At 48.5% G+C, this 21286-nt stretch overlaps 1 protein-coding gene and 1 pseudogene across 1 annotated transcript; one reads left to right on the forward strand and one right to left on the reverse strand.

The window, feature by feature from the left end:
- Positions 1 to 2786: 2786 nt before the first annotated feature.
- LOC119310782 (protein MIZU-KUSSEI 1-like) lies at positions 2787 to 3800 on the reverse strand. The gene has a single exon (XM_037586406.1). It carries the CDS (start codon positions 3798 to 3800, stop codon positions 2886 to 2888), a length of 915 nt encoding a protein of 304 aa, XP_037442303.1. The 3' UTR covers positions 2787 to 2885.
- Positions 3801 to 8839: 5039 nt separating this feature from the next.
- LOC119313054 lies at positions 8840 to 9939 on the forward strand (annotated as a pseudogene).
- The last annotated feature ends 11347 nt before the right edge of the window (positions 9940 to 21286 follow it).

Below are 21286 nucleotides of genomic sequence, written 5' to 3' on the forward strand. Positions count from 1 at the left end.
ACTTGGGCACTAATGATGCTACTCCATTACATGTTTACATATAACACTTGATTTGAGATATGTACAGTGTAATGATTTTAAAATATATCTTCTTCATATAGTACAAGAAAAAATGGAAAGCCTGGATGAGCCAATGCTATTGGCTATTTGACTTCATATACCGAAGAAATGTACATATAAAAAATGTGAAGAAACAACAATGTGTATGATGGATCTCATGCAAGGTAAAACTATCATCTCATCGGCACAATATAAAATGAAACTTGGGCAACATATACACAGAAACTAATATATGCAAAACAAGCAAAGTCTTGAGGAGAAAAATCATGTAAATCTTTGTAGTTTTGCTCTAGGTTGTACTGCTAATTTCTCCTATCTTCCACATACCTTTCATAGAAATCCTTCTTTTGTTAACTTGTATAGTTATCTCTGCATGGTTCTTTGCTACAGTACGTTCATCAGACAAGAATATATATCATTCATACCAATCCAGAGTCTTGTTGTACGACAATCCACAAAGTTTCCTTTCCACAAATTGAAAACGGAATATTCCAGATGCAATAATGTGTACTATATTGCAAATTCTTGTGCAGAAACAAATATGGCATATAGCTAATGAAGAATAGAAAAAAAATCATTACCCCAACAAATTAACAAGGGGCCCTCCAGATAGGGTGACCGTGCCCACCAAGAATAGGGCTGCCAGGTTGGTGAGGAGCACCACGAGGATCCACCAGAGCACGCTGGATCTCCCTTCCAGTCGACGCCTAGAGAAGTACCATAGAAGGTAGAAGGTTCCGGCCGTTTTGGCGGCCATTGTTGGGTATTGTGTTGCATGCGAGAAGAGTAGCTCATTAGGTAATATCTCCAAGAGATCCAAGGTGGTGTGTGAACTATGAAGAAGAAAGGAATGTGTGAACATTGAACTTTGGAGGAGCTCGATGTTGTGGAGAGGCCCAACGACACAACTCGCTCTACCTGGTGAACGAGGGAGCAATTAATATAGGTGTGTGTATGTGGCGGGGGGGGGGGGCATATGCCCTCCTGGCCCATATGTAGCAGACATGAAAATTCTCACAAAGCGGGGCATTGCTCTTATGGGATGGAGTAGATATGGCTTCTAACAACGTGACCTCCTTCAACACCTCGAATCTTGTGGAGAACACATCAGAATCACGCCCCTGTACTGCTAGCTGCACGATGTGAGAATGCATGTACAAACTTTCCCTGCCTATGTTTTCTTAGAAGCGGTGATCCATACTGTCTGTTTTTGTTCCACGGATGCTGAGCTTTGGTGAGAAACTTTTTAGGCGGATCTAGAGACAGAAGAAGTGTACGCTCTCATGAAGCTTCAGCCGCTTAACCTAGAGGAGATCTCCGACAAACCGCCCGCCGAGATGGGCATCGTGAACAAGGCAGTGAATTACTATTGGAAGACGGTGACGAATAGCGACGTCAATACTAGCTGGGGGTGCTCTATGCCCCGCGATGTAGCTGAGCGCTTGTTCCCGCCTCTTGTATAACCTTCTCACTTCTCATCCTCTCTGTGACCTTTTGATGTTACCAGTAAGATTTAATTTGTGTGTCAGGATTTCACACAGACACAACAACAGGACCTATTTGCATGCGACATTCATCGTGTTGATTGGAAGTTCAAGCACTGCTGCCGAGGCAAGTTTCAACAACATGCCTCCATTCTTTGTGTTTCTTACATTGGCCTAATGAGGTTTGTGTTTTGTTTACCAAAGTGGCACCGTTGTTCGCTAGAATTACAAAGAAAATACCCCTCCCAGGTCCCAGCCCGCGTCACCCCATTCTTTATGTTTCTTACATTGGCCTAATGAGGTTTGCGTTTACGTCATTTACTGAACAATATATCATAGTAAGTTTCAGAGTACACAAGGACGACATGGACATAACGCAGAGACCATGAACATCACTCCTAGTATTTGACAGCAACCAAATGAGCATCTAAACATCAAATCTCAGGTCCTTTCTTGCTCTCCAAGACCTTTTTGTATGCTGCCAGGTTGAAAACTGTTTGAGAAATTGTGTTGTTAGGACTGCATAATCGACAATCTGAAGTCCACCATGCTCTCTTCTGTTTGAATACCACCACGCCGCTCTTGAGCGCCTCCTCCATCCGTCATCGGTCGATTGGCACAACGTCGATGGTGTACGTCGGGTAGTGGAGGGCATGCGTGCTCTTGCTCACCACGTCGAAGGGATCGGCGCCCAGCTTGAAGATCATGGTGCTGCCGAACCTCACGTTGAAGGAGACGGCCGAGAAGGAGACGGCCGGCTGGGGGTTGCCATTCTCTGCGGGGATGCCGAGGGAGAGTCGGATGTCCCGCAGCCTACCTAGTTGCCGGTCATTGTAAGAACTAGGTATTCTCATCGCCAAAATTAGCCCATCTAATGTTGTTCTCTTTCTGCAATAAGCCATTTTTGCCTCTTAAGAGCCTGGCGATATATTTGTTCCTCAATTTGCTCTCATGCATGCAGTGAAAGAACGGTGTGATCATCCTGCCAGAGCTGCAATTGTCAATAACATTATAGTATCTTGAAGCCTCTCCTGGCAGATTTGTAGTTGAGGTGGGTTTTAAGAAAAAGAAAAAAACTATTGAAAAATACTCCCTCCGTTTCAAAATAGATGATTCAACTTTGTACTAGCTACTAGTATAAATGTATGATCCATGCTCCATATAGTATATGCTGATGGCATCTTGCTCAGCATAGCTTAGCTTTACTTCTTTCAACCATATATACATTACATGGGTCGTGCATGCATATGCATGTTTTTGGGTAAGAATAAATAAATTAAAATCTAATCAAAATCTAAGCATGAGCATTTGCATGCATGCAGCAAGGAGAGGGCGTTTTGGTCAGAGCCTGACGAAGAAGACGGCGAGCTCCGGGCCGGTGCCGCCGCCCTGGGGCGTCACCATGTAGAGCGACTCCGAGTCCCACGACCCCACCAAGTGCTCGAAGCAGCCGCGCATGTACGCCACCTCGTCGTCCGGCGCCGACCCCGAGCCCCCACCCCCAGCTCCACCTCCAGCCGGGACCGGGAGCACGCCGGCGCCCATGGACACCGCCCGCAGCGTCTCCATCACCGTCAGGTCGTAGTCCGTCGCCTCCCGCCGCACCGCGTACCCGGTCTTCCTCCCGTTGCAGAACATGGTCCACGCAGCCTCGTCCAGCAGCGGCGGCGCGCGCTTAGGCCCCTCGCCGCCGCGGCGGCGCTCGGTCTCCAGCACGATGCGCGCGCCGGCGGGGTTGCCGAGCTCGCGGAGCAGCGCGTGCGTCTGGAGCGCCAGCTCCACCACCAGGCTGGGCAGGCTCCGGGGCGTCTCCTGCAGCGCCAGCGCGACGCGGCCCTTGCGGCGGCCGAACAGCGTGCCCGTGACGCGCCGGCACGGCCGCCTCCCGCCGCCCGACGCGACGTGCCGCGACATGAGGTGCGAGTCGGCGGTGCCCGAGGAGGAGCCCGCCGGCGTCCTCCCGCACCGGGGCGCCAGGATGGGGAGCGCGCGGCGAAGCTTCTGGAACAGCTGCAGCGGCCGGGAGGGGCTACGTCCGGGCCGGTTCTTCCGCGACGGCGCCTCCAGCGTGTGGCCCGGGGCGCCGCGCGCCGGGGACTGTCCTGGGCGTGCGCCGTTATTGGCGTCATCGCTGGAGATGGAGGAGGTTCGGGCGCTGGCGCTGGTGCTGGGCGCGGGCGTGGTGCCGGAGGAGGCCACGCTGCTGGTCCGGCTCGGCGGGCCGTCGACCTTATTAGGGCGGCTCGCGAAGCCCATCGGCGTGCGGTGGCCGGACGCCGGAGACCGAGAGGAATGGCAGCTAGATCCCTCGTGCAACGGTACGGGGTTGCATTGCAGGTGGTTTCGATGGCTGGCTGTTGTTATCTCGTGGTGCCAAATTAAGGAAGGAAGGCAAAGCGTGAGCTGGGACGATGCATGGATGGGAGGCCGTTTCTGTTTTGCTGGGTCGTCATCCAATGCAAGCTGCCCGCCTTTTTTGGGCTTCAATCCGATCATATATCATACTACAAAAGTAATTTGATTGGAGAAAAAAAAAGCATGCATCTGCATGTACCCAAGCATCTATATCTGGGAGCGTTTCCCAGATATCCGTGATTACACTGCTTGGCCATCTATCGATCTATTAATAAGGCTGGATTGGTTTTCTTCAACGCCACATCGAGCTCCGCCGTCTCCGTCAGCCAGCGCACCACGCGGCTGCGGCGAGGGTTTAGGGTTTAGGATTTAGGGTTAGAGTTTAGGGTTTAGGGTTTAGGGCCCTCACCCATCCTTTCGACCTCGCTGTCGCCTGCCGGCTCCCCATCTCCCTTTCCAGCGCCTGCTTCATCTTCCCTGTAGGTCTGTAACCAGCCGAGGTGGTGGCGCATGCCAGAGCTACCGCCTACTCCGCGTCCATGAGGAAGGCGGAGCCCAGGCCGTGGCGGCGCGAGATCGACGGAATGGCCGCGGGCTCGAGCAGCTGCCGGCCGTGTGGAACCCTGTGGTGCAGGGGTGGACGCATCTAGGCGGTGGCCGGAGTGTGGGGCCCTGTGGACTGTGGTGCAGGCGGCGGCCTCTCCATATTTCTGCCACGCCGAGCCAACGTGTCCCATGTCGGAGATTCCTTGGCTGCCTTTGGTTGGCGTCCGTCCTCCACTGGTTCATCGCCGCCGTCGGTATCGTCTGCTCGGCCGCTGAAGCCGCCACTGCCGTCCCGCGGCCTGCTCTACCCGTCGCTTCTCTTGCGGCCGCCGGCAATCGGAAAGCAAGGAGAATAGGAAGACCAGGTGTGTTAACAAGCTGTACATGTATTCATATTGTATGTAATTCTGTTGTACTGTAACTCCTAGATTGTAGGATCTCATGCGATCGCACCCAGTCGTGGCCTGCGTGCCTACTCTGACGGGAGCCGTTGGGCATCGCCTTATATGTGTACCTCTCCTGTAACTCACTCGATGCAATAGTATACAGCGACCACTTCTCCCTCTAGCTAGGTGGTAGAAGAGAACTACGTCGGCACCGCATTCCTGCAGCAGGAAGCCGCCGGCAAGGTCGTTGTCGACTGATGCGGCGGCAATGCGGGTCCTCGTGTTGACAGTGGTCGCGGAACCAGTGTCAGCGAGGTCGATCGTGTCATGACGTGCTTCCCGGTGGAACTCCACGGCGGCCTGCGGGAACACTGACTCCCAAGGAGGAGCACAACCATGGAGCTGGGAGGCTGCCCGATGCCCCGATCATGGTCATCGATCACGCGTTTCCCGGCGGGACTCCGTGGCGGCCGCTGTCGGGGTTCTGACTCCGGGGAGGCGGGCTGTGAGGTTTTCCATGGTCGTGCTCCTCCTCGTCCAACAGTCTGACCTTTTCGAGCTCGAGAGCTTGCAGCTGGCCCTCGACGACACGACGGTTGCCGGATTGGCACCACGGAGGCGTCAACGATCCTGCCATGGTGATGGTCGGACCGTGTGATGGATTCCCCAAATGGAGAATTTGTGTATTGCGTGTGTAAATGCCTTGGAGCATGCATGCACGCTTGCACTTTCCTTAACTTGAGTGAGAAACAAGACATAGGAACATCATTAATTTGCATTAGCCCCGGCCGTCAGTGACACTGATCCAGCTTATTTGAATCGACACCTTAATTACCTCATCGAGGATACGCGTGCATTTTTAGGTATGACCAGCACCTTGCACTAGAAGGCAGCCATTGTGATTGTACTATCAGATATACTCCGTAGCTTATAATTGCCTCCTAAATAGGCTAAACTTTGTAAGAAATTAGGGGAGGGGGCCCACCCCGTTGGAATTAAGGGGTGGAGGGATTAGTTAGGAAAGTTAGTAAGATTACGTAGGATTTCTACGTAGGTGTAGCATTTTTGGTAAGAAAATGTCTCCCTCGCCAGACTTGGATGCATGCATGCATGCATTGTTACACTCAGAGTCTCAGACCAATGTATGAACTCGCGTACTACTTAATTAAAGGACACTGATCCAAATTATTAGATCAGACGGAAAGACATGCATGCAGGCAAAACGCGCAGCGACACATAAGTGGTGCATCACTTACCAGACATAGCTACACACATAGTACCTTAGAGGGTGGCTAGGTCTCAGTGACAAAAAGAAAAACGAAAAATTTGCACGTATCTTCACATAGTATCCCACGAATATATCAATAACCGATACTGGTTAAGTCTCAGTCGAGTGAGATTTAGCAATCCCGTTGGTCTGTTTTTAATAATGTAAGTAAAATATTCGTCCAATGAGAGCAGAGTCTAAGTATGTCTACCTCCAAGAGGCCATCTCCCCCCAAAAAAGGAATAATTTATTCCAATTTATTTGTAGTAAGCACATAAAAAATGCATGTTTTGTTAGATTCTCGATATTCATTGGACAAGAATTCTACGAAAAAAATGCAACATATTGGCATGCAAATATACTACTTCCTCCGTTCCTAAATATAACTCATTTAGGGATTCTAATAAGACCATATTCTCCCGGCCACGACTTATTGTGGGGCGCGGCGTGGCATCGCGCGGGCTAAGCTGGCTAAGCTAGTATACATTAATTGCATAAAATCCTGGACTAGGTTTGCACCGCTCTATGAATTTGTGATAAATAACACCTACTCTACTCATGCGGCGCGCGCGTAATTTCGTTGCATAAAGCACTGATTAGTGGGTTATGCAAGAGCACCCAATCACACACTGTAGAACATACCTTTGACGAAAGAAAAAGGTTTATGACAACAACAGCTCGGCTGGCAACAAATTCTTTGGTAAATCTACACTAGTAAGTACTATATATTTCCTTTCCTTTTGATTCGAAACAAAACTATACTATAAATTAAGACGTGCTGCCGGCCGGGTTACTTACCGGCGAAGTATCTGTTTATATATACTGTATACTCCCTCCATTCCCAAATATTTGTCTTTCTAGTCATTTTGAATGGACACAACATACGGATGTATGTAGACATATTTTAGAGTGTAAATTCACTCGTTTTGCTCCGTATGTAGTCACTTGATGAAATCTCTAGAAAGACAAATATTTGGGAACGGAGGGAGTATATGTTTGTGCATGTGCATGTGGATCCATCTAAACATGTTAGCTCAATTTATTTGATTTTCTTATCGACGTAAGTACAGCAGCTATATAAGTATATAGCTCGATGGCAAGCATTATTGGCCTGCCCACAGCCCACGCATGCATGGCTTATCTGTTTTCCTTAATGGAGAAGCAATACTACTACCATTTTTTTAAGTTAATGAAAGACACTATGAAGAAAGAGAGCTTCTTATGGGTCTTTTTATTTATTTTTTCACAACCACTTCTTCTTATGGGTCCACGTACTATTTAAATATTACTACATCTTTTGCATGCATCACATGCATGCATGCGACGTACCTACATTTCTGCATGCTGCATACGCGTACTGCTTTTTTAAAATAAAAAATCCATTGTTCAACATATATATGTAGGTAATGAAAGAAAAGCAGTCGAGATGCCATCAACAGAGCTTCTTTCTTTCTTCAACTCATCTTTAGGATTCCCTTTTACCTTACCCTTTTCTCACCTTATCTTCATATAAGAAACTGGAAATGCCCTTTACTTCGTGGGGTGCCATCGGGTCAGGGTGAAAGCCACTTTTTTTTTTGCAAAGCATTTGTATGATTCTTTAAGCTGCTACTTTAAACAATTGCTTTCTACCTTTCGAGAAAAATGAACTGTTTGCTACAACTTTGAATCAGTATAATCATGGCACTACAAAAAAAAACTATTGTGCACATACTAAAATTTAAATAACCAGTCTAGGTAGAACAAGTGGCCAAACTTTAGCAACACAGATTGTAAGATGCATGCCAAAGAAAAAAACAAGAGTGATTAAGGCTCAGCTTTGTGCTTGTCAGATTAATTGAGTTATGTTGAATATATTTTATAATCTAAAGTGGAAAGATGATAGCAGAAGAGAAAATTGGTTAAATAGGTAACATTATATGCAATATGTTGGGCAATCCTTGCTTACCAAACCAGTGTGTTCAAGCCTCATTTAGCCATGAGCCCGTTATATGAACGTCCTGTCCAAACCCAACCATAGAGTAAGCACATGCTCATAGATTCTTTGTCCTAAAACATTGTATAGCCAGGTAGAATCACGTCGGTTTGGCTCTTGTTGGTTCTTGGTGATTTGGCTCTTCTTCTACGATTGATAGATACACACACACACACATATATATATATAGGAGACTAAACCCAACAAATTTTCTCCTTGCATGTCGGTTTGTCCCTAAACTAGCCATGATCATTTGTTAAACTATGATCGAAAGCTCTTGGCACGTGTGCTCGCAATTTTTTGGATTTATTTCAGGCCTAACGGTGACGTGCGTTGCGTGGAAGGAGACGTTTCAATCAAGTATGAAGACGTGTGTGGTGACTTTGTCAATCTCAAAATGATGTGCCGGCTCAGCAAGCTGCTCCTGGGGTGCACACATCTATAAAAATGAGTGTACGCGCATATGTATGAGTGTGTACTATGTTAAAAAAAAAGTTTCCCACAAAGAAAATATAGCCTGTTAAACTAGCAGGCTCGTAGCAGAAATGGAGCTGCCTTAATCTGTGGCCTCTGCCCGTAAGATGGAGGTAAAAAAGTTGGTTGGTCACTTGAGATGGGACCAGTTCACACTTACTTACACCGACGAAACCCACAGGCCGCATGTGCAAACCACTCCTTTTACCAGCTAGGGCATGCATGGCAATATAATATCTATATATACATGCAGCTAGCTAGCTAAGCTTGTCAACATCGGTGGAGAGAGCAAATCATCGCCCATTCAGCTAGAGCTAGCCATCTCCACCGTATCAATCCAACACCTGATCTCCATCTCGATCGACGACATGGTGCCCAACGGCGACAACAACAACACCGCCAAGGACTACCGTGACCCTCCTCCGGCGCCGCTCATCAACGCCGGAGAGCTGGGCAAGTGGTCGCTCTGGCGCGCCGTCATCGCCGAGTTCACCGCCACGCTCCTCTTCGTCTACGTCACCGTCGCCACCGTCATCGGCCACAAGCGCCAGACGGACGGCACAGTCGGGTGCGGCGGCGCGGGCATCCTCGGCATCGCCTGGGCCTTCGGCGGCATGATCTTCGTCCTCGTCTACTGCACCGCCGGCGTCTCCGGCGGCCACATCAACCCTGCGGTGACGTTCGGGCTGCTGCTCGCGCGCAAGGTCTCCCTCGTGCGCGCGCTGCTCTACATGGTCGCCCAGTGCCTCGGCGCCATGTGCGGGGCCGGCCTCGTCAGGGCCGTGCACGGCGCCCAGTACGCGCGCCACGGCGGCGGCGCCAACGAGCTCGCGCCGGGATACTCCAAGGGCGCCGGGCTGGCCGCCGAGATCGTGGGCACCTTCGTGCTCGTGTACACCGTCTTCGCCGCCACCGACCCGAAGCGCAAGGCGAGGGACTCCCACGTGCCCGTGCTGGCGCCGCTGCCCATCGGGTTCGCCGTGCTCATCGTGCACCTCGCCACCATCCCCATCACCGGCACCGGCATCAACCCGGCCAGGAGCCTCGGGCCCGCCGTGGTGTACAACAACAAGAAGGCGTGGGACGACCAGTGGATCTTCTGGGTGGGGCCTTTCGTCGGCGCCGCGATGGCCATGGTGTACCACCAGTACATCATCAGGGGCGGGGCCGGCAAGGCCTTCGCCTCCTTCCGCCACAACTACATCTCTACCGCCTAATCAATTTGTTTCCACCATTCATCAGAGAGAGAATCTGCAAAATGTACATGCATGTCTTGTATTCACCATCTTGTGTGTGTTTTTTATTAAAAAAAACTGTTGTGTAGTTTCTGTCATGCCAAAAACGAGCATATGTACGTTTGGTGTTGTAAGTGTTGGAAAAATGAGCAATTTACCGAATGATTTTATTAACAAAAATACTAGATAAAGCATGACTAAAATAGCAAATATAAAGCAAGTCATGCAATCTGACAGAGAGAAGGTAAACATCGTCTGCATATATGAACTTGAGGTAAACACATCTAGAACAGACACTAGATGAAGTTGCTTATACGAAACAGAACCTAACATACGTGGGGCAGAAACTAGAGCCAAGAACTGTAGGAGGACTTCTAACAGAAAGGAGAAGAACACGTACGGCACAGCAGCAGCAGAAGCGCTGGACTTGGGGTCGGTGTCCTCGCCTGCCATGTCGTCGAGGAGGTCGTGGACGTCGGGGAAGAAATCGTCGTTGGGGAAGTAGTCATCGGCGACCGGATCGTCCGTGATGAAGCAGCCAGTAGTCGCGCTGAGCGCTTCCCAAAAACCTTATCACCCTTCTCCCGTACATGACTCAAAAGGTGCGGTCTCGGAGGCCTACTGTCCCGACGTGCGGTGCATGCCGCAAGCCGGGATGAGGAAGATAGCAGTAGCGCAGAGATTGGAACTGTGTGGCGAGAGGAAGAGGACCTGCAGCACGCGAAGAGGTGCGCCGTTCTCGGCTCATTCCCGCAACCCGCGACGCGACGAGGCGTGGCAGGCGGCGGAGGAGGAGCGCGCGTGGATGTCCCTCTTGTTTTCATGCTCATACAAGTAGGGAAGGAGCCTCCCTTATAAAGAGGTCCAACGCCCTCTAAACTAGCAATGTGGGACTAAACTTTAGTAGTATCCCTTGCCTTGCACAAATGGGCTAAGTGGGCCTCTAGGATTTATTAGGAATTTCTGAAATAGTTATTGGGCTGCCCCAATATAGACTAAATTCCAGCAATCCCCCACCAGATCCCAGAGGCACACATAAATTTGCCTTTGGTTCCAAAACTCTGCTTTATATACCGGTACTGCAGTGGAGACTGTTAAGTTGAACTTCCACCTAGAACTCTATGCTACACTAGTAAGCAACTTGAACAATGGACTGGGCCTTGAACTGCAAGTTTTCTGCGAATCTAGCTTCACATAAAGCCTTGACCGATACGTGGCTACCGTGGGTCTTCCCCGCCGGTGGAGCTTATGCGTCATACTCCGTGACCTTTCATGAGTTTACTAGAGAGAACCCTACTCTCATAGATTGCGACGTTTAACAATCAGACTCATATAGGTGCGTTCTTCAAAAGATGTTCTGCAGGACAACATCTCTACTTCAAAAAGCCACTTAGAACACATTAAGATATACATCAACCTGCCATGCAGATTAGTAGAGTATTGCATCTTCATGGAGTGGTATTTTAACAGTAAGGATACTCTCCTCTCAGTTGACCAACAGCTTGTCTTCCACATCTAATTCACGGGATCTTCGATCACAAAGAATAGGTTACCACTGTGAACAACTCATATTGTGGGTCTCATACCCATCTCCCTCGATGCATTATCTATCACATTACGTGATAGACCCTTAGTAAAAGGATCTGCCAGATTTTTAGACGTTTGGATATAATCCAATGCAATAACTCCGGAGTTTTTCATTTTCCTGACAGACTTTAACCTTCTCTGAACGTGTCTTGATGACTTCATGTTATCCTTTGAGCTGCTCACTTTCGTGATCACAGTTTGATTGTCGCAGTTCATAAGGACACCCGGTACAAGTTTCTCAACAACCGGCAAGTCATCCAAGAGCCGACGAAGCCAATCTGCTTCGACCGTAGCTGTATCTAGTGCTGTGAGTTCTGCTTCCATTGTTGACCTCGTTAAGATGGTTTGCTTGCAAGACTTCCAAGAAACAGCGCCACCTCCATGGGTGAATACATAACCGCTCGTGGCATTTATCTCATCAGCATCTGAGATCCAGTTTGAGTCACTATACCCTTCAAGCACCTTTGGATGCCCAGTGTAGTGAATTCCATAATTCAAGTGCGTTTCAAATAACGCAAAACTCTCTCTATAGCTTTCCAATGCACATCTCCTGGTTTTGAAACAAACCGACTCAGTTTGCTAACAGCAAAAGAGATGCCAGGTCTTGTAGCACTTGCTAAGTACATAAGCGAGCCAATAATCTGAGAATACTTCAATTGATCTCTAGAAATTCTTCGACTCTTTCGAAGCAGCACGCTAGCATCATATGGTGTTGGAGAGGGCTTGCAGTCACTATAGCCAAAGCGACTCAAGATTTTTTCCACATAGTGAGATTGAAGCAATGTAATCCCACCATCATCATCTCTCAACAACTTGATGTTCAGAATGACATCAGCCACTCCTAAATACTTCATCTCAAAACAGCGAGATAGGAAATCCTTGACCTCATTAATAACATTCAGATTTGTTCCGCAAATTAGTATGTCATCAACATACAAGCAAAGCATAACTCCCTCGCCCTCATCATGGCGATAGTACACACATTTGTCAGCTTCATTCACAACAAAGCCTGCAGCTGTTAAAGTTCTTTCAAACTTCTCATGCCACTGTTTGGGTGCTTGCTTGAGTCCATACAAGGACTTCAGCAACTTGCACATTTTCCCTTCCTGACCATCTACTACAAACCCATCTGGTTGTTCCATATAAATTTCCTCATCCAACTCTCCATTTAGAAAGGCAGTCTTAACATCCATTTGATGAACGAGGAGTATCTGGTTTTATTTTTGCACAAGGTTGCAGCTCCGGTTCGCCGGTCCCAGCTCGGCTCACCAATTTGCAGCGCCATGCTTGACGGTCGCATTGCCGTGCTCGTCCTAGTTGTCATGGCGCTTCCAGCATCTGCAGCTCCAGCCGTCAATGGTTGCAATGTCCCACATAGTGAGGGTGTTGTGTCACGAGGCTTGCATTGCATCTCCGGGACTCGACAGTTGTAGCTCCATGCGGTGGTGGTTGTAGCCCCCTCCATCGGTGGCCGCAACATCCGTGGGGTGACAGCTGCTACCTCACCGGCATCCTCGATCGGGGCTCGCCCACACGGAGGCGCTAGCTCCATTCGCTGGCACGTCGACGCACCAGCATGCCATCCCCGGCGTGCCTCCCAACGCACCCGCTGCCCATCCTCTGTAGTACGCCGCTCCGCCTGGTGGTGGCCACACTCCTCCGGCTCTGGCGTGGGACCAGAGCACGCTCAACGCCATGACGATGCAGCAGGAGCAACCTGCGCCTCCCACCACCGACTGGTACCTCGATATGGGGGCCACTCCCACATGGCATCGTCGTCGGGTATGCATGCTTGGTCAAAGTTGTGAGTGTGAGAGGGTGAATGAATGGGCAATCGCACCTTGGGTGCTGCCTATGGTGTAGCTCACATTATATACGAGTGTTACAGGTTACAACAGGGGCGCGCTGCGCCGTGGGTGGCGACGTGCATGAGATCGTGGGATCATGCAGTCGTGCATGTACAGGAGACGAGAGAGAGAGAGAGAGAGAGGAGTTTGACTGTCTAACAGTGAGAAGGAGAAGCGCAAGCGTTGGCCTCCGGCTTACAGCAGCCATGGTCATCCATTGTAGCGTGATACATGCTGCATTCCTCCCGTTATACAAGGTACCCGTGCACGGGAAAGACTGGCCCAAGGTTGGCGGTAGCCATCGCCGTGCGAGATGCAGGGCATGAGGAGGAAGTCGCGGGAGAGAGGTTGTGGAGGAACCAAGGCTACTCGCGATCGAAAGAGCTGTGTGAAGGCCCCGACTGCACACACACACATAGCAACGTAGGGGGAGCTGCAGCCTGCAGCAGCAAGCAAGCGGTGCGACCGGTCTCATGCCTGATCGGTTGCCCAATTTCAAAATACGGTTTACAATGAGTCGAGATAAATGATGGAGGTGATCCACGAGTGTCTCATGTCCATTATATCGTGCTCTAGTTACTAGTTAGCTGGATGGATCCTTCGACCAAATTTTGCCATTGACAATCAATCAGCTCGTGTCTGGTTTGACAACATATCCTTGTTATAATTTATGTTTATCTATGCTTTGTAATCTCAACCAACATATCTCTTCTCCCTCTCATTCCCGTAGCTATCCAGGAAACCTGTAACGACCTGAATCCTTAGCGATCTGGTCTCTCCAACTTGTAAGCCAAGGCACGGCTGTTCTGCCCATATCAATATAAACCAAACGCGGCGCCTCGTTGAGGAGTAGGAACGCTTTCGAAATCTTACATGGTAATCAGAGCCACCTCTTCCTATACATCTAGCAACATCACAAAACCCTAAAACCACATCAACATCGCCACCATGTCTTCATCTACGGTTGTCGTCCTCAACCTTGGTGCACCGCCATCTGAGAAGCTTGCAAGGGGGAACTACATCCTCTGGAAGGCACGGGTGCTCCCGGCTCTGCGAGGTGCGCAGGTGACCGGGCTCCTGGACAACACCGACGCCGCTCCACCCAAGACCGTGGAGGTTACACAGGCAGATAAAACTACTGCCGCGGCGCCAAATCCTCTATATGGAACCTGGATCGCCAAAGACCAACAGGTTCTGTCATATTTGCTAAACTCTATGTCTCCAGAAATCCTTGCACAGGTTGTGGGGAAGGAGTCCACCTTCGAGCTGTGGACTATGGTGACGATGCTCTTCGCCTCCCAATCGCAGTCCCGGATTACGAATATGAGGATCGCGATCACCAACACCAAGAAAGGCAGCATGTCCAGCACTGCCTACATGGCGAAGATGAAAAGCCTTGGAGACGAACTAGCAGCCGCCGGTCGTCCTGTGTCAGATCCTGAGATGGTAGATTACATCCTCGCGGGACTTGACCGTGACTACGATGCTGTAGTTGCGGCCATTGGCGCCATCAAGAACATCATCACAGCCGACGATCTCTTCGCCCAAATCTCTGCCTTTGACCAAAGGATGGAGATGTTGGGTGATTCCTCGTCAGGCGGATTCCATACATCAGCAAACGCGGCCTACAGAGGTCGCCCTCAAGCCCGTGGGAAGTCATACCGCGGGCGAGGTGGAAGGGGCCGTGGCCGTGGAGATCGCCCCCCTTCTCCTGCTGCTGGCGGTGGTGGCTACAGAGGACGCCCTCGTCATCAGCAACAACAACAACAACTTGACCAACAGCAGCAGCGTGATTACCTAGAGTGCCAGATCTGCCTCAAACATCATCCAGGGGGCGCGCGAGCATGCTGGTGGCGCTATGAAGATGGTGATCAAGAAGAAAAAGCAGCACATGCAGCAACCTATGGTGTAGATACCAACTGGTATGCAGATTCCGGTGCCACAAATCATATCACTGGTGAGCTTGACAAGCTAACAATGAGAGAAAAATACAACGGAGGCGATCAAGTTCACACGGCAAGCGGATCTGGTATGGCAATTACACATGTTGGTAGTTCAATTGTTAAAAAACCCATTAGAGATTTGCATCTGAAAAATATATTACATGTCCCTCAATCATCCATAAATCTTCTTTCTGTTCACCAATTCACTCTTGACAATCATGTTCTCATAGAGTTCCATCCTTATTTTTTCTTGGTTAAGGACTTGGCCACGAGGAGAATCATTCTTAGAGGACGGTGCGAGGGAGGTCTCTACCCAATCATGTCATCATCACCGTCTTCATGGTTCAATAAACAAGCTCATGCTGTCACCAAGCTATCTTCAGCAAAGTGGCATAGTCGCCTAGGTCATCCGTCGTCTGTTATAGTTAAATATGTCCTTAGCAAGAATAAGCTCTCATATGAGCCTAGTGTTGAGTCGGTTTGTGACCCATGTCAACAAGCCAAAAGTCATCAATTGTCGTACCCTATTTCTACCAGTGTATCCACTGCACCGTTGCAATTTATTTTTTCAGATGTATGGGGACCAGCTCCCACATTAGTTGGCAGATTTTCTTACTATGTTAGCTTCATCGATGATTATAGTAAATTTACTTGGATTTACTTGCTAAAGAAAAGATCTGATGTATTCTAAGTTTTTATCAATTTTCAAAATCTTGTTGAACGCAAACTTAGCTCCAAAATCATTGATATGCAAACAGATTGGGGTGATGAGTATGAGAAGCTCAATTCTTTCTTCCAAAAACTTGGTATCTCTCATCATGTTTCTTGTCCCCATGCTCACCAACAAAACGGATCTGCCGAAAGAAAGCATCGACACATTGTTGATGTAGGCCTTGCTTTGTTAGCAAATGCATCGATGCCTCTCAAGTTCTGGGATGAAGCCTTCTTAACTGCCACCTATCTCATCAACTTGCTTCCTAGCAAGGTCATCAAGTTTGAAACACCCATCACACGTCTTCTTGGCATTGTACCAAATTACACGTCTCTTCGTATCTTTGGTTGTGCTTGTTGGCCAAATCTTAGGCCTTATAACACACGTAAACTTGCGTTTCGTTCAAAGAGATGTGTGTTCTTAGGATATAGTCCAATGCACAAAGGAGTCAAATGTTTAGATGTTCCTACGGGAAGAGTCTACATATCCAGGGATGTTGTTTTTGATGAGTCCATTTTTCCATTTGCATCTCTTCATCCTAATGCCGGAGCTCTTCTTCGAAAGGAGATTCTTCTCCTTCCTCAAAACCGTAGGAGTTTTTATCATGGGGGCGACGATTGCACTAACCAGCATGTTGATAATCCTACTGGTGCCAGTTCTGCTTTTATGCCTGTGCAGATCGGTGAAGAAAATGGTGAAGAAAATGATCAAAACCATGTGTTATTTCATGCACCGCAAGAGGACGAACTTGGCGTGAAAAACGAAGGCGATCTGGCGGTGCCCGCAACTCCTGTGCGCCAATCAGCCTCGGATCGCGGGGCGAGATCTACCTCGGATCGCGTTCTGGACAGACACGGGCGGGGGCTCTGCCCGATCCAGCCGCGCGTTGCCGCGTCGCCGTCAAGCGGGCCCGGATCTGCTTCGCGGTCCACCCGCATGCAGGGAACAGTGGACGCGGGATCGCCTACAACCGTGGATTCTGTGGCCACAAATGAAACCGCTGCAGGACCGAACACACAGGATTCTGCAGGATCGTCTGTGCCGGCGCATGCAGCAGAATCACCTGGATCTTCTGTAAACAGCTTCCCTGTCTCCACGCATACACAGCCAGCAACGTCTACACGGGTGATGACGCGGTTACAAAAAGGTATAAAGAACCCAAAAATTCGTACTGATGACACTATACGATATGGAATGTTGTGTGTTCTAGGTGAACCAAGAACGTTAAATGATGCACTAGATGATCCGAGGTGGAAGAAGGCAATGGATGAGGAATATTTTGCACTTATGAAGAATAAGACTTGGCATCTTGTGCCTGATCAGAGAGGTAAAAACATCATTGATTGTAAGTGGGTATATAGAATTAAAAAGAAGGCAGATAGATCTGTTGACAGGTATAAGGCACGACTAGTTGCAAAGGGCTTCAAACAACGCTATGGTATAGATTATGAAGATACCTTTAGCCCTGTTGTAAAAGCTGCAACTATAAGACTTGTTTTAGCTATTGCTGTATCCAGGGGCTGGATTTTGAGACAGCTAGATGTACAGAATGCGTTCTTGCATGGCGTTCTGCAAGAGGAGGTCTACATGAGACAGCCGCCAGGGTATGTAAACAAGAAAACTCCACATTATGTGTGCAAGCTTGATAAGGCATTATATGTGTTGAAACAAGCACCTAGAGCATGGTATGCTAGACTGAGTTCTCAGTTAAAGTGTCTTGGCTTCATTGCATCAAAGGCTGACACATCGTTGTTTATTTATAACAAGGCAAAAGTGGTCATTTTTGTGCTCATATATGTTGATGACATTATTGTTGCAAGCTCCTCACAAAACGCCACTAATGCACTTTTGCATGACCTGAGTTCAGAATTTGCTTTGAAGGATCTAGGAGATTTGAATTTCTTCTTAGGCATTGAGGTCAAGAAAACTCAAGATGGCACAGTGTTGAATCAGGAAAAATATGCAAATGAACTTCTTGTTCTTATGGGAATGAAGAACTGTAAGCCTGCCTCCACACCATTGTCTTCCTCAGAAAAACTCTCAGCATATGAAGGAGAGCCTCTTCAGGAGGAAGAAAGTACAAGGTACAGAAGTGCCGTGGGAGCACTGCAATATTTAACACTGACACATCCAGATATATCCTTTGCTGTTAACAAAGTTTGTCAGTACTTGCATGCTCCTACTACTGCTTATTGGACAGCTGTCAAGAGGATTGTGAGATATGTAAAGCATACAGTGGGATTGGAACTTAATTTCAGGTGTTCTAATTCTACACTTGTTAGTGCATTTTCTGATGCTGACTGGGCAGGTTGTAGTGATGACAGGAAATCAACTGGAGGCTTTGCAGTATTTTTTGGTTCCAATCTTATTTCCTGGAGTGCAAGGAAACAAGCTACTGTGTCCAGATCAAGCACAGAAGCTGAATATAAATCTCTGGCAAATGCTACTGCAGAAATCATTTGGTTAGAGTCATTACTTGAGGAATTGGGAATCAAACTAAATTGTGTCTCATGCCTATGGTGTGATAACTTGGGAGCTACATATTTATCTGCAAATCCAGTCTTTCATGCAAGGACTAAACATATTGAGATTGATTTTCATTTTGTGCGAGAAAGGGTTGCAGAGAAGAAGCTTGAGATATGGTTCATCCCTTCCAAGGATTAAGTGGCAGATGGTTTCACCAAGGCATTACCAGCAAAATCATTTGAAGAGTTCAAGAGTAATCTGAACTTAGGATAGTTGAGATTAAGGGAAGATGTTAGAATTTATGTTTATCTATGCTTTGTAATCTCAACCAACATATCTCTTCTCCCTCTCATTCCCGTAGCTATCCAGGAAACCTGTAACGACCTGAATCCTTAGCGATCTGGTCTCTCCAACTTGTAAGCCAAGGCACGGCTGTTCTGCCCATATCAATATAAACCAAACGCGGCTCCTCGTTGAGGAGTAGGAACGCTTCTGAAATCTTACAATCCTTTGGCGGTGTGACAGTTTTGTGGCCGATGTGTCCTTTGGACATTGCCACCCACATGGTCATATTTAGTAATACCTTTCATCGACAAAATACCAATTTTTGTTCTTTGTTTACGTGTTCCCACATGCGTGTGCGAGTCCTAGGCCCATTTCCATAATAATGTTTACAATTGTTAGTCCAGGGTGCACCCCCTTCTTTTTGTGTGAAAAAGGATCATGTTATAAAGGTTTGTCGAAAGTACAAAGCACCACAAACTTAATGAAAACTATATTTTGGATCTTGCACCACTGAACGATCACTACCATCGCCAAAACACAAGGCACTGTCACTATCGGAGCCGTCTTGACCTTTTCTATATCTTCGTGCATGTGCCCGACCAGCGTCCGTCTCAGAGTTAGTCGTAGCCATAGAACCCTTGAATTGATCTAAAGCAACTGACACCAAATCTCGCATTCACACACGCATGAGAAGAAACTCTAACCTCGCCGTCCCAATGAGACGACATGAATCTACGTGGGAGCTCTGCGGACTCGGCCATGGTGGACGAACTTGAAGAGGTTCAAAGCCCGGAAGACCAACTCGAAGATAAGATATCCGCTCGAACGCCGCCCCCACAAGGGAAAACAAAACTAACCTCAACTACATAGTGGCCGAAGCCGAGGCACCGAGATCCCCCTCGCCGCTACCGGCCGTCTAAGTGGCAAGCAGAGGGGAGGTCGATGAACAGGCTCACCGATGAAGCTTGGAGTGCATTTATTGTCCTAACCGGCACGGGAAAGACAAACCCTAAACAGGGTTTGAGACCAAGTTTGTCCATGGTGCATTCATCTCTCATGAATTTACATTGAATTAAGTCATATCCGAGACGACCACTCTAGCTTCTTGAGCATTCGAGTTATCCTCCTATCCCGGCCTTTTGCCATGTTCAATTGGTTTCAGCATAGTGGCATTCGAATTCTTGTTTCAAAGTTGTAAATTTATGCCTTTTTGGTGGAAAACATAATAAGGCATGCATACGTAAAAGAAAAGGTCCCCCGTGAAAAAAAAGGTGCACATGGAGTGTTGATTAGGCTTGTCACGTAAGTTGCTGATCCTTCTCCTAGACTAGAAGCCTCGTTCGTTTGGGCTTGAGTAAATACTACTCCCTTCGTCCCATAATATAAGACGTTTTTTAACACTAAGCAAACATCACGGTGGCGGCTGCATTTACTCTCTCAACAGCCTAAGCATCGCCGCCGGTATATTTATTCTCAACTAGTAACACAAAGCATCCGCGGCTGTCTACCCACCCCAGTCAAGACTCAAGAGAAAACCCTAGACGAGCGGGCCATCCATCGGGCAGGGCAGTCGCCGGCAAGACGGTCAAGTGCCCAGGATCGAGCGGCCGGCGGCAGACAGGTAGATGCACTGAGCGGCGACAGCAGCTGACACTCCTATTCCCTTTTCTTGCCCACGTATGCTATGCAGTCCTGATGGATCAATTTGTTTCAGTTCAATTCCAGATCCATTTCTCCATTTCCTTGCTGCCCATTTTTGCAGCTTGATTGTCAAATAGTAAGAGCCATGGCCAAAACCAAAGTTGGGAGCACTAGCAGCTGAGGGGGTCCAAAGCCAAAGGTACTATCTAAAACTCTGTTTTTTAGTTGTCATTTTTTAATAACTATAATAACATGTGAACTGACTGTTGGCATAATTGCATTTTAGCCAAGATTTGTATCACACGCCTACCACCCCCGCATGTTGCAGGATGTCTTAGATCATTGTCATACGATAAGGAAAAAGTGAAATTGGTGCCACCTCAAGATGGAACCGGATGTCATCTTAGATCCCACGAGTAAATTGCAAAAAACCATCACAATTGGAAACCCTAATTCAAAAAACCGTCACCATTCAATTTTTTTCAAAAACCACCAACATTTTTTCTTTTTTTTGCGGGAAAAAAAACCCACCAACATTGTGGTGACTGTTTTAAAAAAACACTGATCGCTCGGATTAGAGCGTTTGACGCTCAAACTGGCCATTGGGTCCAACTGTGAGCGATGACGTGGCAATAAAAACAAACGGTGTTTGACTGAAGTGTTAGACTGATGGAGGGCCCATCTCTTCTTCATCCTTCGGCTACAGGACGTACAGAGGCCTTGCTCGCCGCTGCTTGACCACGAGCACCGCCGGGCGCCGCCCCTCCCCGCTTGCCTACGCGCTATAGGTTGCCGCCCCCTCCCTGCGCGCCTCCACGCCGCTGGTGGCCGGCCTGATCGGGTGCGTCGCAGCCATCTGCCAACGCCGCCGCCCGCGCCGATCCATCCATCGCGCCCGTCTTCCTCCCGTTGCCCCTCAAAGACCCGGAACCCTAGCTGCTCCCCTCCAAACCGTAGGCTCTCCTCCCTTCCAGCACCGCCTCCCTGTTCCTCCCTATCCTCTACCCCCGCTCAAGGTCGCGC

The sequence above is a fragment of the Triticum dicoccoides genome, chromosome 5B (assembly GCF_002162155.2).
Source record: "Triticum dicoccoides isolate Atlit2015 ecotype Zavitan chromosome 5B, WEW_v2.0, whole genome shotgun sequence".
NCBI classification, from domain to species: Eukaryota; Viridiplantae; Streptophyta; class Magnoliopsida; order Poales; family Poaceae; genus Triticum; species Triticum dicoccoides.